Source organism: Ranitomeya imitator, chromosome 6 (assembly GCF_032444005.1).
Source record: "Ranitomeya imitator isolate aRanImi1 chromosome 6, aRanImi1.pri, whole genome shotgun sequence".
Lineage (NCBI taxonomy): Eukaryota > Metazoa > Chordata > Amphibia > Anura > Dendrobatidae > Ranitomeya > Ranitomeya imitator.
Genome location: NC_091287.1, coordinates 436,450,305 through 436,467,245, shown reverse-complemented (window position 1 = coordinate 436,467,245; position 16,941 = coordinate 436,450,305). Strand labels below are relative to the sequence as shown.

Below are 16,941 nucleotides of genomic sequence, written 5' to 3'. Positions count from 1 at the left end.
TGTGTGCATTATATACATGTGTGGAATGTATTAACAGGCATATTTTCTCTAAGCTGCTGGAGCATGATGATGGGGTAGATGTTCTTCATTGGCACTGTCCGCCCCCATCAGCATGACTGTTGGGCCAACTGATTGGCTGCAGTGGTCACATGCTGTAGTCTTGATGTCACCGCTGTTTAGTATTGGAGCAGCAAGGGGTCAGTAATGCAAATTCACTTAATTTTACATGTGGACTCCCTAAGCAATAACAAAAATGTAAGCCTGTAAACCACCTTTAAATAAAAATTGTATAAAACATATTAGAAGCTGCTAGTTTGTGCATTTTACATAGAAATGTTTCCACCAAAAAATGCATAAAAGGAGAAGTAGGGTCAGTCCATAACGTGTCAGCCATTGTGACTGACTGCGCAGCCTGACTAGTCACGTGGTCAGGCCACAGCCGCAGATTTGTTCTTCCGTAAACACCGGCATCTCTTCTGGACAACCAATCAAAGTGCTTGGATCCGATGAGGAAGTAGCTCGGCAACCAATCCTACGCTATTTGTTATTCACGAACATGGGCGCCACGGGAACTTCCAGCCAATCAGGTGACCGTTCTCATCACTCAGCTTCCCAGCAAGTCAAAGCTGTAGCTGCGGGGACTGCTGAGTGTCCGGCACCTCCCGGCGTCGGACGTGGTCGCTGCGCGGTGCCTGTAGCCCAGCTGTGCCGGCGGACGGCTTGTCCATGGCTTCCTGGAGGAGAGCGGACTCCCTGCAGCATTCCTCTAAGGAGAGGTGAGACCCTGTCACATTGGTGCAGCCATGAGGCTGCGGGTACAAAGGAGGCAATGTGCTCCTGTACTGCGCGGCCACACAAACATAATGTATGCTATACATTATGTCTGTATATATATAATGTCTATCTATTATTATTATCGTGACTTCACTGACTTATGAGGTGTAGTTATTAGTGGGCGTCATCCCATTGGGTGCACTTGTATTGTTTCCCAGTAAGACCAGTGCGGTTTCCATTTTGGGTCATTCTGAGTGATGGGGAAACCAGTGTAGAGACCAATCACACAGGAGGTCTGGTTATTTACCCCATATGGAGACCCATCTTTCCAAGAGTGGGGGGCCACAGTGACATGGCTCTAAATGATGTCAGATACTGTATTTTTTGGGCTATAAGACGCACCCGGCCATAAGACGCACTGCAAATGTTCAGAAGGAAAATAGGGGAAAAAAATTGTGTCTAATGGGGATCCGTCTTACAGTCCAAACTCAGCTTACTGTGGGGTAGGGGATCGGCAGTGCTGGTGGAGCGTGGCCACGAGGTGTTCGGTGGTCCGGCGCTATAACTCCCATCCTAGACTGGTGCGGCAGGTTCGGTGGTGCGGGGGCTGCTTCAGAATTTTGTGAAAGCCCAGAGGTCCCCGCACATCTATTGCTGCAATGCGGGGACGGTGCATGCTCAGATTGAGATCTCCGCAACGAGATATCGGGAGATGAGATCTCTGTGCCGAGATCTCAATCTGAGCATGCACCGTCCCCGGGGGCCATTTTCCCGGAGGCCACCACATCGCATCAATGGATGTGCGGGGACCTCCGGGCTTTCACAAAATGCCGGCGGAGCCCCCCCACACCACAGAGCATTACTGCACCAGCCTGGGAAGGGAGTGTGATCATCGCTCTGCAGTGTCGGACTGGGACCGCGGCAGAATGGCATGACTTTTGCTGCCACACTACTTGCAGTATATTCTGACTATAAAACGCATCCCCATTTTCCCCCCAAAATTTTTCAGGGAAAAAAGTTTGTCTTAGGGTATGTTTTCACAGGGTGTAATCTCTACACTTTGGACGCAGCGGATACCCTGCTTCGCCCAAAGAACCGCCCCATTTTGTATGCGCGATGATTCCGGATGTGTTCATTGAACCGTGCGGAATCACCGCATCGTATTCATAGACTGTGTTATCTATCTTGCGGAGATGGAGCGTCTCCGTAAGATAAATTGACATGCTGCAGTCTGGAAAGACGCACCGCATGTCCGGTTACGCAGGGCCGCCGGAGGCTATGCTGTAACATCTGGACACTGCGGATTGGACGCTGTGGCTGTACGCAGCGTCCAATCCGCATCAAATCCTGAACAAATCCTTAATGTGGAAACATACCCTAATAGTCTGAAAAACACGGTAATTAGAAATTGGGCTGAAGAGGGTAAATCTGTGGTAACCATTGCTTGGCGCCTCCTGGTGGCAACTTCAGTGCTTCCACCACTCTGCAGCGGGCTCAGCCTGTGCTGTCTACAGCCAACTACTAACCTCTGTGGTGACCACCGGTCAGTGACTGGCTGCAGCGGTCTCATAGCTAGAACATGACTATACTGGAGTGATTGAATTTGTTAGGTAGGTAGGTAGGTAATGGTTGTTTTAATTATTTTATCCCATTTACTGCCTTTTATCCTTATTTTTTTTGTGAAAACCTTTAAATTGAAACAGTTTACATCAAAGTAAACTCATCTCAATATCCCAAGACGATCAGATGATGTAGTTTAATAGAAGGGTAGTGAAAGTTGGGGCAGAAGGTCCAAATGATCACACTGATGGGTCTATTGGTGACAGTGGACTTCCTCCATTCCAGCTATTAATTTTTCTAACTACTTTAAAGGGAATCTGTCGGTAGTTAGGGGGCACGACCAATGTGAGACATGGAGAGCAGACTGTCGGTCATTACATGTCTCACACTGGTAACCCCACCTTTCATTTAAATTAAGCTCTGGGTGATCTGTGTCCGGCCCACGGATCTCAACAAGAAAAATGTTGATTTATCTGGAATAAAGCATCAGAATAGTCTGTGGATACAAAGTTACATGTGCAGCAATGATTGATTGCCCTGTGTGCCCCGACACCTTTCTATCTGGGCCAGCTTTTACTTTTTCAGCAATTTGTGCTACACTCGCCCTTCTTTGTGATCAGGCCTGGTGGGCTAGCCTTTGCTTCCCATGCACATCAGTTAGCTTTGTGTTCTCATACCTGTAAGGTCACTGATTGTCCGTGGACACGTTGTAGGTAGGGTTGAGCGAAACGGGTCGAACATTTTCAAAAGTCGCCGACTTTTGGCTAAGTCGGGGTTTCATGAAACCCGATCCGACCCCTGTGCGGGGTCGGCCATGCGGTACGCGACTTTCGCGCCAAAGTCGCGTTTCAATGACGCGAAAAGCGCCATTTCTCAGCCAATGAAGGTAAACGCAGAGTGTGGGCAGCGTGATGACATAGGTCCTGGTCCCCACCATCTTAGAGAAGGGCATTGCAGTGATTGGCTTGCTGTCTGCGACGTCACAGGGGCTATAAAGAGGCGTTCCCGCCGACCGCCATCTTACTGCTGCTGATCTGAGCTTAGGGAGAGGTTGCTGCCGCTTTGTCAGAAGCAGGGATAGCGTTAGGCAGGGTCCATTAACCACAAAACCGCTTGTGCTGCAGCGATTTGCACTGTCCAACACCACCCTCGGTGTGCAGGGACAGTGGAAGTTTTTTTTTTTTTTTTTTCCCCCTCAGCGCTGTAGCTCATTGGGCTGCCCTAGAAGGCTCCCTGATAGCTGCATTGCTGTGTGTACGCCGCTGTGCAAACCAACTGCTTTTTTCAAAGCACAAATCCTCTTGTTCCTTCCTTTCTGCACAGCTATCTTTTTTGTTTGTCCACACTTTTTATTTCATTTGTGCATCAGTCCACTCCTTATTGCTGCCTGCCATACCTGGCTGAGATTACTGCAGGCAGGGAGATAGTAGCTGCCTGCCATACCTGGCTGAGATTACTGCAGGCAGGGAGATAGTAATTGTAGGACATTCCCTGTTTTTTTTTTTTTTTTTTTTTTGGTGGGAGATTAAGATTGGCAATTTGGCATTTCTGCTAGAGTGCCATCCCTGTGTGTGCCATCTCTCTCACATAGTGGGCCATAGAAAGCCTTTTCATTTTTCTGTATTTTTTTTTGTGGGGTGTATAAATTCTCCCTGATAAAAATACAGTGGGAGATTAATATTGGCCTTTGGGCTTGTGTGCCAGTCCTGAGTGTGCCATCTCTCTCACAAATAGTGGGCCATAGAAAGCCTATTTTATTTTTTTTGGGGTTTTATAAATTCTCCCTGAAAAAAAGGGAGATTAATATTGGCCTCTGGGCTTGTGTGCCAGTCCTGAGCGTGCCATCTGTGCCAGCCCTGAGCGTGCCATCTCTCTCACAAATAGTGGGCCATAGAAAGCCTATTTATTTTTTTTTTTGGTTTTATAAATTCTCCCTGAAAAAAAGGGAGATTAATATTGGCCTCTGGGCTTGTGTGCCAGTCCTGAGCGTGCCATCTGTGCCAGCCCTGAGCGTGCCATCTCTCTCACAAATAGTGGGCCATAGAAAGCCTATTTAACTTTTTTTTTTGTTTTATAAATTTTCCCTGAAAAAAGGGAGATTAATATTGGCCTCTGGGCTTGTGTGCCAGTTGTGAGCGTGCCATCTGTGCCAGTCCTGAGCGTGCCATCTCTCTCACAAATAGTGGGCCATAGAAAGCCTATTTAAATTTTTTTTTGGTTTTATAAATTCTCCCAGAAAAAAAGGGAGATTAATATTGGCCTCTGGGCTTCTGTGCCAGTCCTGAGCGTGCCATCTGTGCCAGTCCTGAGCGTCCCATCTCTCTCACAAATAGTGGGCCATAGAAAGCCTATTTTATTTTTTTTGGGGGTTTTATAAATTCTCCCTGAAAAAAAGGGAGATTAATATTGGCCTCTGGGCTTGTGTGCCAGTCCTGAGCGTGCCATCTGTGCCAGCCCTGAGCGTGCCATCTCTCTCACAAATAGTGGGCCATAGAAAGCCTATTTATTTTTTTTTTTTGTTTTATAAATTTTCCCTGAAAAAAGGGAGATTAATATTGGCCTCTGGGCTTGTGTGCCAGTTGTGAGCGTGCCATCTGTGCCAGTCCTGAGCGTGCCATCTCTCTCACAAATAGTGGGCCATAGAAAGCCTATTTAAATATTTTTTTGGTTTTATAAATTCTCCCAGAAAAAAAGGGAGATTAATATTGGCCTCTGGGCTTCTGTGCCAGTCCTGAGCGTGCCATCTGTGCCAGTCCTGAGCGTCCCATCTCTCTCACAAATAGTGGGCCATAGAAAGCCTATTTCATTTTTTTTTTGGGTTTTAGAAATTCTCCCTGGAAAAAAAAAGGGAGATTAATATTGCCCTTTGGGCTTGTGTGCCAGTACTAAGCGTTCCATCTCTCTCTCTCTCTCTCTCTCAGTCAGTGGGCCATAGAACGCCTATTTTTGTTTTTATTTGTTTTATAAATTCTCCCTGAAAAAATCATTTTATTTTATTTGGTTTCTAAATTCTTCCTGATAAAATCATATTTTTTTTATTATTTTTTTTTCTAAAGTCTCCCTGAAAAAAAAAAAAAAAAAAAAAAACAAACAAAAAAAACAGTGGGAGATTAATATTGGCCTTTCTGCTTGTGTGCCAGTCTTGACTCCTGGGTGTGCCATCTCTCTCTCTCTCTCTCTCTCTCTCTCTCCAATTGTGGTCCATAGAAAGCCTACATTTTTTTTCCTTGATTTGGGTTCCAAAATCTACCAGAGAAAATAACTCCATCAATCATTGGTAGAAAAATATTGGCCTCTGGGCTTGTGTGCCACTCCTGATTCCTGTGTGCGTCATCTCTCACTCAGTGGCCCATAGAAAGCATATAGTTTGTTACATTTGTTTTCTAAATTCTCCCTGCAAAAATCTTTTTTTTTTTTTGGGGGGGGGTTTCTAAAGTGTTCCTGAAAAAAATAAAAATAAAAAAAAAATAATAGTGTGACATTAATATTAACATTTGTGCTTCAGTGACAGTCCTGCGTGTGGGGCATCTCTCTAATTTGCAGCCACCAAAAAAAGAGTGTGTAACATTGGGCCTGATTTTCGCTGTGGTCTCACCAACCTGTAAAGGGGTAGCTAAATCATACTGAAGTTATAGCTCACCGTGTAAGTTGTGTGACTGCAACAAATAACGTTAGTTTGGTTACGTTTTTAAAACAATGAGGAAGTCTAGTGGAAGAGGTCGTGGCCGGGGGCGTTCATTGTCAGCTGGTAATGAGGGTAGTGGTAGTGGTGGAGCATCAGGTGGTCGTGGGGAAAAAAATATTGCACCTAAGTCTGGAGCTGTGGAGCCAGGTTCGTCGTCCGGCTACACAAGGCCTCGAACGCTCCCTTTTCTGGGATTAGGAAAACCGCTTTTAAAGCCGGAGCAGCAAGAGCAAGTTTTGGCTTATCTTGCTGACTCAGCCTCTAGCTCTTTTGCCTCATCTCGTGAAACTGGTAAAAGTAAAAGCAGCGCGTCGTTAGTGGATGTTCACGGTCAGGGACAAGTCACTTCCTTGTCCTCTTCAGCAAAAACAACAACAGAGAAGAATGCAGCAGGCGACACAACGGGTTACTCCATGGAGCTCTTTACACATACCGTCCCTGGCTTAGAAAGTGAAGCAGTTAACAGTCCATGCCCATTACAAATTGAATCTGACATGGAGTGCACTGACGCACAGCCACAGCCAGACTACTATGCTGGTCCTTTGACTCAGACCACAACATTGCCCTCGCAGGGTGCTGATCAAGAATCAGACCCTGATGAGACTATGTTGCCCCATCACGAACGCTATACCACCGAACGACACGGTGACACAGACGAAGTTGCGCAGGAGGTACAAGAAGAGTTATTAGATGACCCAGTTCTTGACCCCGATTGGCAGCCATTGGGGGAACAGGGTGCAGGCGGCAGCAGTTCTGAAGCAGAGGAGGAGGAGGGGCCGCAGCAGGCATCAACATCGCCACAGGTTCCATCTGCCGGGCCCGTATCTTGCCCAAAACGCGTGGCAAAGCCAAAACCTGGTGGAGGACAGCGTGGCCATCCGGTTAAAGCTCAGTCTGCAATGCCTGAAAAGGTATCCGATGCTAGAAAGAGTGCAGTCTGGCATTTTTTTAAACAACATCCAATTGATCAGCGCAAAGTCATCTGTCAAAAATGTTCTACTTCCTTAAGCAGAGGTCAGAATCTGAAAAGTCTCAATACTAGTTGCATGCATAGACATTTAACCACCATGCATTTGAAAGCTTGGACTAACTACCAAACGTCCCTTAAGGTTGTTGCACCCTCGGCCAATGAAGCTAGTCATCAACGCAACATCCCTTCCGGCAGTGTAGGACCACCATTTAGCGCACCACCTGCTGTATCTGTGCAGGTATCTTTGCCAGGCCAAAGCAGTCAGGGTCAGGGAATCACCAGTTTCGTAGTAGGAAACACTGCATCTAGGGCACCGGCGGCAACAATACCATCTCCCACCGTCTCTCAGTCTGCCATGTCCACCGGCACCCCCGCTAGTTCCACGATCTCCAGCTCTCCAGTCCAGCTCACCCTACATGAGACTATGGTTAGAAAAAGGAAATACTTAGCCTCGCATCCGCGTACACAGGGTTTGAACGCCCACATAGCTAGACTAATCTCGTTAGAGATGATGCCCTACCGGTTAGTTGAAAGCGAAGCTTTCAAAGACCTGATGGACTACGCTGTACCACGCTACGAGCTACCCAGTCGACACTTTTTTTCCAGAAAAGCCATCCCAGCCCTCCACCAGCATGTTAAAGAGCGCATCGTCCATGCACTCAGGCAATCTGTGAGCACAAAGGTGCACCTGACAACAGATGCATGGACCAGTAGGCATGGCCAGGGACGTTACGTGTCCATCACGGCACACTGGGTAAATGTGGTGGATTCAGGGTCCACAGGGGACAGCAAGTTTGGGACAGTTCTGCCTAGCCCACGGTCTAGTAAACAGTTGTCTGTAGCCGTTCGCACCCCCTCCTCCTCCTCCTCCTCCTCGTCCTCCTGCAGAAGCAAGAGCTCGTCCACAGACCGCAGTCGCACAAACACTCCATCCGCACCTGCCACTGTTGCACACCAGGTCTCCCATTATGGGGCAGCTACTGGCATACGTCAGCAGGCTGTATTGGCTATGAAGTGTTTGGGCGACAATAGACACACCGCGGAAGTTCTGTCCGAGTTCTTGCAGCAAGAAACGCAGTCGTGGCTGGGCACTGTAGATCTTGAGGCAGGCAAGGTAGTGAGTGATAACGGAAGGAATTTCATGGCTGCCATCTCCCTTTCCCAACTGAAACACATTCCTTGCCTGGCTCACACCTTAAACCTGGTGGTGCAGTGCTTCCTGAAAAGTTATCCGGGGTTATCCGACCTGCTCCTCAAAGTGCGTGGACTTTGCGCACATATCCGCCGTTCGCCTGTACACTCCAGCCGTATGCAGACCTATCAGCGTTCTTTGAACCTTCCCCAGCATCGCCTAATCATAGACGTTGCAACAAGGTGGAACTCAACACTGCACATGCTTCAGAGACTGTGCGAACAGAGGCGGGCTGTTATGTTTTTGTGGGAGGATACACATACACGGGCAGGCAGTAGGATGGCAGACATGGAGTTGTCAGGTGTGCAGTGGTCGAAGATTCAAGACATGTGTCAAGTCCTTCAGTGTTTTGAGGAATGCACACGGCTGGTTAGTGCAGACAACGCCATAATAAGCATGAGCATCCCCCTAATGCGTCTGCTGATGCAAAGTTTGACGCACATAAAGGATCAGGCGTCTGCACCAGAGGAAGAGGAAAGCCTTGATGACAGTCAGCGATTGTCTGGTCAGGGCAGTGTACATGACGAGGTACCGGGCGAAGAGGAGGTGGAGGATGAGGAGGATGATGGGGATGAGTATATTTTTAATGAGGAAGCTTTCCCGGGGGCACGGGAAATTGGTGGCGTGGCAAGGCCGGGTTCTGGTTTTTTGAGGGACACAAGTGACGTAGATTTGCCTGCAACTGCCCCTCAACCAAGCACAACCGCAGATTTGACAACGGGAACTTTGGCCCACATGGCGGATTATGCCTTGCGTATCCTCAAAAGGGACACACGCATTACAAAAATGATGAACGATGACGATTACTGGTTGGCCTGCCTCCTTGATCCTCGCTATAAAGGCAAATTGCAAAATATTATGCCACATGAGAACTTGGAACTAATATTAGCAACAAAACAATCAACTCTTGTTGACCGTTTGCTTCTGGCATTCCCTGCACACAGCGCCCGTGATCGTTCTCACACGAGCTCCAGGGGCCAGCAGACCAGAGGTGTTAGAGGGGCAGAAATCAGAAGTGGCGTTGGCCAGAGGGGTTTTCTGACCAGGTTGTGGAGTGATTTTTCTATGACCGCAGACAGGACAGGTACTGCAGCATCAATTCAAAGTGACAGGAGACAACATTTGTCCAGTATGGTTACAAACTATTTTTCATCCCTTATCGACGTTCTCCCTCAACCGTCATTCCCATTTGATTACTGGGCATCCAAATTAGACACCTGGCCAGAATTGGCAGAATATGCATTGCAGGAGCTTGCTTGCCCGGCAGCTAGTGTCCTATCAGAAAGAGTATTCAGTGCTGCAGGTTCAATACTAACAGAAAAAAGGACTCGTCTGGCTACCCAAAATGTAGATGATCTAACCTTCATTAAAATGAACCACAACTGGATTTCAAAATCTTTTGCCCCACCCTGCCCGGCTGACACCTAGCTTTCCTATGAAAAGGTCTTGCCTGTGGACTATTCTGAATGACTTTTCCAATCTCGTAATTTTCTTCACCTGATTGTCCAGCATACGACATGTTTCCACCTCACGAAATGGCCAAACTCCCCACACGGGGCCGTGCTATCGCCACTTTGCGCTTGGACCCTTGAGAGTGCTGTTTGTCTGAAGAGGTGGGTGTGGCCGCTTTTGGTCGACGGCACTGCCACTGGGTCCCTCATAGTACAATAAAGTGTCTCTGGCGGTGGTGGTGCGCACCCAACGTCAGACACACCGTTGTAATATGAGGGGCCCTGTGCCTGTAACGCCGGCCACAAGACAGTTCCCCCCCCCAGCTCAAACAGTGCTCTACCACTAGCAAAATTATCTCTCACAGCTTCACCAATGTGTAGTCTAGGCGCTGACATCCTTCAATGCCTGGCACTGACAATACCATTGTTTTGACATTTTTGTTATGTTAGGCCTTCGAAGCCTGTCTGCGGTCCCTTCTTTCTACAACTACTACACTGACCAGGCCACTGCTGGCCGTGTTACCCTGGAACCAATTTAAAAGTGCCTACAGTCAGCCCAATTTTGTTATGTTAGGCCTTCGAAGACTGTCTGCCGTCACTCCTTCCACTAGACTTCCACTGACCATACACTGCTGCCCATGTACCCCTGGAACCAATTTAAAGTGCCTACAGCCAGCCCAATTTTGTTATGTTAGGCCTTCGAAGCCTGTCTGCGGTCACTCCTTCCACTAGACTTCCACTGACCAGACCACTGCTGCCCGTGTACCCCTGGAACCAATTTAAAAGTGCCTACAGCCAGCCCAAGTTTGTTATGTTAGGCCTTGGAAGCCTGTCTGCGGTCACTCCTTCCACTAGACTTCCACTGACCAGACCACTGCTGCCCGTGTACCCCTGGAACCAATTTAAAAGTGCCTACAGCCAGCCCAAGTTTGTTATGTTAGGCCTTGGAAGCCTGTCTGCGGTCACTCCTTCCACTAGACTTCCACTGACCAGACCACTGCTGCCCGTGTACCCCTGGAACCAATTTAAAAGTGCCTACAGCCAGCCCAAGTTTGTTATGTTAGGCCTTCGAAGCCTGTCTGCGGTCCATTCTTTCAACTACTACTACACTGACCAGGTCACTGCTGCCCGTGTACCCCTGGAACCAATTTAAAAGTGCCTACAGCCAGCCCAAGTTTGTTATGTTAGGCCTTGGAAGCCTGTCTGCGGTCACTCCTTCCACTAGACTTCCACTGACCAGACCACTGCTGTCCGTGTACCCCTGGAACCAATTTAAAATTGCCTACAGCCATGTGTTATTATTTTAGGCCTTCGATGCCTGTCTGCGGTCACTCCTTCCACTAGGCCTCCACTGACCACACCACTGCTGTCCGTGTACCCCTGGAACCAATTTAAAATTGCCTACAGCCAGCCCAATTTTTTTATTTTAGGCCTTCGATGCCTGTCTGCGGTCCATTCTTTCAACTACTACTACACTGACCAGGTCACTGCTGCCCGTGTACCCCTGGAACCAATTTAAAATTGCCTACAGCCATGTGTTATTATTTTAGGCCTTCGATGCCTGTCTGCGGTCACTCCTTCCACTAGGCCTCCACTGACCACACCACTGCTGCCCGTGTACCCCTGGAACCAATTTAAAATTGCCTACAGCCAGCCCAATTTTTTTATTTTAGGCCTTCGATGCCTGTCTGCGGTCCATTCTTTCAACTACAACTACACTGACCAGGTCACTGCTGCCCGTGTACCCCTGGAACCAATTTAAAAGTGCCTACAGCCAGCCCAAGTTTGTTATGTTAGGCCTTGGAAGCCTGTCTGCGGTCACTCCTTCCACTAGACTTCCACTGACCAGACCACTGCTGCCCGTGTACCCCTGGAACCAATTTAAAATTGCCTACAGCCAGCCCAATTTTTTTATTTTAGGCCTTCGATGCCTGTCTGCGGTCCATTCTTTCAACTACTACTACACTGACCAGGTCACTGCTGCCCGTGTACCCCTGGAACCAATTTAAAATTGCCTACAGCCAGCCCAATTTTTTTATTTTAGGCCTTCGATGCCTGTCTGCGGTCCATTCTTTCAACTACTACTACACTGACCAGGTCACTGCTGCCCGTCTACCCCTGGAACCAATTTAAAATTGCCTACAGCCATGTGTTATTATTTTAGGCCTTCGATGCCTGTCTGCGGTCACTCCTTCCACTAGGCCTCCACTGACCACACCACTGCTGTCCGTGTACCCCTGGAACCAATTTAAAATTGCCTACAGCCATGTGTTATTATTTTAGGCCTTCGATGCCTGTCTGCGGTCACTCCTTCCACTAGGCCTCCACTGACCACACCACTGCTGTCCGTGTACCCCTGGAACCAATTTAAAATTGCCTACAGCCAGCCCAATTTTTTTATTTTAGGCCTTCGATGCCTGTCTGCGGTCCATTCTTTCAACTACTACTACACTGACCAGGTCACTGCTGCCCGTGTACCCCTGGAACCAATTTAAAATTGCCTACAGCCATGTGTTATTATTTTAGGCCTTCGATGCCTGTCTGCGGTCACTCCTTCCACTAGGCCTCCACTGACCACACCACTGCTGTCCGTGTACCCCTGGAACCAATTTAAAATTGCCTACAGCCATGTGTTTTTATTTTAGGCCTTCGATGCCTGTCTGCGGTCCATTCTTTCAACTACTACTACACTGACCAGGGCACTGCTGGCCGTGTACCCCTGGAACCAACATCAGAAAATATAAAAATAAGTATTTTGCTTATAAAAAAGAAAATACTGGTGAGATATCAAATGCAGACATTTTAACATTAAAAACAAACACACAACTAAAATCTGGTACAGTACTAAAAATGGCCACCAGCTACAATTACTTTCTCCTGCAAGTAGTTAACTGAAAGTTTTTTTAAATTGAAAACACACATATGGCATCCACCGAGTGTTGTCCTGTCGCGTCTTCTTTATATTATTGCCGAGAAGATGCAAAATAATGAAAATAATAAAATCATTAATTACCAAAATAATAGAGAAAGTCAACACCACATTGCAAATAAACATTCATTCCAAATAAAGAAGCAGGGCGCGTCCGAGGGTGAGTATATACCTAATAAGAATCTAATCACCCTCGGACGCGCAATGCTTATTTCCAACAGCCTTCCTTCCTAAGAATCATCCCTTCCGTGGTGTAGAGAGACGTTGTGTTACACTCCAAGGTGTTCCCCAGGTTGCCTTTCCTGAGCTTCGATCTACCGGCTCTCGTTTAGTAGTTGTTGGAAACTACGCTGCATTAGGCCTTCAAATTGGGTATGGGGTGTAGAGAGATGGTGTGTTCCACTCCAAGGTGTTCCCCAGGTTGCCTTTCCTGAGCTTCGATCTTCCGGCTCTCGTTTAGTAGTTCTTGGAAACTACACTGCATTAGGCCTTCAAATTGGGTATGGGGTGTAGAGAGAGGGTGTGTTACACTCCAAGGTGTTCCCCAGGTTGCCTTTCCTGAGCTTCGATATTCCGGCTCTCGTTTAGTAGTTGTCGGAAACTACGCTGCATTAGGCCTACAAATTGGGTATGGGGTGTAGAGAGAGGGTTTGTTACACTCCAAGGTGTTCCCCAGGTTGCCTTTCCTGAGCTTCGATCTTCCGGCTCTCGTTTAGTAGTTGTTGGAAACTACGCTGCATTAGGCCTTCAAATTGGGTATGGGGTGTAGCGAGAGGGTGTGTTACACTCCAAGGTGTTCCCCAGGTTGCCTTTCCTGAGCTTCGATCTTCTGGCTCTCGTTTAGTAGTTCTTGGAAACTACACTGCATTAGACCTTCAAATTGGGTATGGGGTGTAGAGAGAGGGTGTGTTACACTCTAAGGTGTTCCCCAGGTTTCCTTGCCATTGCTTCGGTCTTCCGACTCTCGTTTAGTAGTTGTAGAAAAGTACACTGCATTAGGCCATACAAAATGGGTATGGGGTGGAGAGAGATGGTGTGTTACACTCCAAGGTGTTCCCCAGGTTGCCTTTCCTGAGCTTCTATCTTCAGGCTCTCATTAAATTGTGGTTAAATGGAACAACTGCATTTGGCGTACTAGTTGGTTTGGGGCCTACTATCGGTGTCTGCCACTCCTTGCTGTTCTCCTCCACTGAACAAAGCTGTGCCGCCTGTTTACTACGGTTGCCAATTTTGAACTGCATTTCGACTACTTACTGATTTGGCCCTACTCTCTGTGTCAGCCTCTCATTCCAGTTGTCCTCCACTGCAATGCCCCCTGGTTATTCCTGTGTTACCAATTTTGAACTGCATTTAGCCCACTTTCTTCTTTGGGCCTATATCTGTGTTTCCACTTCATCGTGCCCATTGCCCAGCCAGTGATAGATGAGTCTGCTGGTACATTGACCCATAACGCAACATTCCCCGTGCACGCTACACAACAACATTGTGACCCTGCTGAAAGTCAGGTTGCTCTTCCCGCATACCATACCACCTTACACGGGGACAAAGAGGAAGGTGCAGATGAAAGTGCAGGTTCCTTCATCAGGTGGGGGGAGGAATACTAGTTGGCGACGTCACTGGCACAGGGCCTCTCATAGTACGCAAAAGTGTTGCTGCCGGTGGGAGGCGCCCCCGCCGTGCAAACACACCGCTGTACTTTGAGGGGCCCTGTGCCAGTGCCAATGCCAACGAGTGGGCCCCCCCTGCTTGCTCAGGTTCACAGCACTTGCAAAGTTGAAATACTTACCTCTCCCTGCTCCACTGCCGTGACGTGGTCCAGATTTCCTGGGCCCACTAATTACTTGAACCAGCCCTACCCCCCACAACTTTAGCCAAATGACCCCCAATTTCAAATGCCTTCCAATTATTATAAGGTAAATTACGCTTGACAAGCTTCATTAAGAAGAATGGATGGTTTTGACATTAAAATGGGCACTCTAGGTGTTTTCCTGGCCCCCACTCACTGCCGACTATGCTGCCCCATTGACTTGCATTGGGTTTCGTGTTTCGGTCGATCCCGACTTTACGTCATAATCGGCCGATTTCACTCGACCCGACTTTGGACATAGTCGGGTTTCGCAAAACCCGGCTCGACTCTAAAAAGGTCAAGGTCGCTCAACTCTAGTTGTAGGGATTATCCAGGACATGCCAGCATCAACCCTGACGTTTTATAGTTGCTTTGACCGGGTATTCACAGTTTGCCTCTGTCCAAATCTTCCCAAGCAGGTGCCAGCAAGATGGAATCGAACAGTGAGAGCGAGCTATAATGCAGAATTACATGTAATGTATGCGTGTAAGCTGGGCATAATACACTTCCTTAATGAGGAAATACTCTTTTTTGGTGTCATCATAGAAAGTATTATCTCGTCCTATGCAGATTTTTGTCCTGTTATTGTTTTCCAAGTCGGACTAGGCAGCAGAATACTATTTATTAACTTAAGCGGATCACTATGTATAATTATATCCTGATGATAAAGCTGCTAAAACATTACCCAGTGTACTGTATGGTCTATTATAGGGCCACTGCTTTAACCCTTTCCCCACATGTGACACACTTGGATGTCATACGCTAGTGTATGGCGCGGCTTCAGGAGCTGAGCCTACACCGGCCCTGGTAGATCCCCTGTGTTACATGGGCAACATCGAGCTGTAATGACAGTCATCAGAGTTTAACTATTTAAATGGTGCTTTTTCTCCACCCTACATTATGAAATGGCAAAATAAAACTGCTCTCTTAGGGCTATGTGGATGGAAAAATGCAAAGTTATGACTCTTGAAAGAAGTAAGGCACAAAACCAAACATTAAGGCTATGTGCACACAATGCGGATTTGCTGCGGATCCGCAGCGGATTTTTCCGCGCAGAAACGCTGCAGATCTGCACTGTGATGTACAGTATAATGCTATTCAATGGGAAAAAAAGCTGTGCAGATGGTGCGGAAAAATCAGTGCGGAATTGCTGTGGATTTCAAAGAAGTGCATGCCACTACTTTTGTGCGCATCTGCAGCATTTCTGCACCCCTCCATGTTAAAATTCCGCAGTGGCAAAAACCGCAGAAAATCCACATAAAAACGGTGGCAAATCCGCGGCTGCAGATTTTGTGCAGTAAATTCTGCACCTCTTTTCCTACGTGTGCACATAGCCTAAATCAAAGTGAAGGTGTTAAAAAAAATTACAGAATGCAATTGTTTCTGTTGTAAATTTTAGGGGGTGTTTATGCCAAGTTTTTCAAATGATATTATAAGGCACAATAATAGGGGTTGTCTTAGGCTACTTTCACACTAGCGTCAGTACGGGGCCGTCGCCATGCGTCGGCTCGATGTACCGACGCAAACTGCGAAAAAAATTAACAACGGGGGCAGCGAATGCAGTTTTACAACGCATCCGCTGCCCCATTGTAAGGTCTGGAGAGGAGGGGGCGGAGTTCCGGCTGCACATGCGCGGTCGGAAATGGCGGACTCGACGCACAAAAAGTTACATGTAACGTGCATCAAAACACGACGCATCCGTCGCACGACGGATGCGACGTGTGGCCGTACGTCGCAATGCGTCGCTAATGCAAGTCTATGGAGAAAAAACGCATCCTGCGGGCAACTTTGCGTACGTCAAAAAACGCTAGTGTGAAAGTAGCCTTAGTGAGTCACCTTTATTAGATGGGGGTTTTCAGTTTTATACAAAGAGCTTAATCGTTGTGTAATGAGAGTTCACTTTTTTAATCTATTTTCTGTTACTTTCTCACCAAATTTAGATATTTGTCTGTCGGTGAATGAGAACAAAATAGTGCAGCTCTAGTCCTGCTGAGAAGTTCTGTAGTTCTGTCTAGTGATAGACGGACCCGTGGATGTTTGGGTCTATCATGTTTGGACGTACTTTAAAAAAAAAAAAAAAAGAAAAGAAAGGTACCCAGACACCATTCAAGTGAGTAAGGGGCCCGAACATCCAGCATTTCCCACGCTTCCATCTGTGTGGCAGCACGAGAAACAGCGACTCTGATGGGCGGTAACCTTACACTTTACTGCCGGTCACAGCACTGCGGTTCCCATGCTGTCACACAAGCAGCCACGTTCTCACGCTGAGCTCTGCGTGCCTTGGATGCCAGGATGAGCGGTAACATTTGTCACCGCACAGCAATGCACCCAGATGTAGCAGATCTGGGGACCGTATTGGGGCATCAGCATTATGGATTTACTGGACAGGTTATTGTAGGGGGTATGTGTTCTCTTCCTCCTCCCCCCCACTTAAAGGACTTTTTTCTTTCTGTCTTTCTTTCTTTTGATTACATGGTTCGTAATTGGGGGTGTCTGATAGACGCCTCTCCATTACTAACCCTTGGGCTTACAGT

The 16,941-nt window shown here is 47.5% G+C and overlaps 1 protein-coding gene across 1 annotated transcript in view; it reads left to right on the top strand.

The window, feature by feature from the left end:
- Positions 1–546: 546 nt before the first annotated feature.
- NSMAF (neutral sphingomyelinase activation associated factor) overlaps positions 547–16,941 on the top strand; it is a 155,267-nt gene continuing 138,872 nt past the window's right edge. The window contains exon 1 of the mRNA XM_069731381.1: positions 547–776. Within this exon, the coding sequence (XP_069587482.1) occupies positions 727–776 (50 nt within the window). The 5' untranslated portion in view covers positions 547–726. The remainder of the gene's footprint in view (positions 777–16,941) is intronic.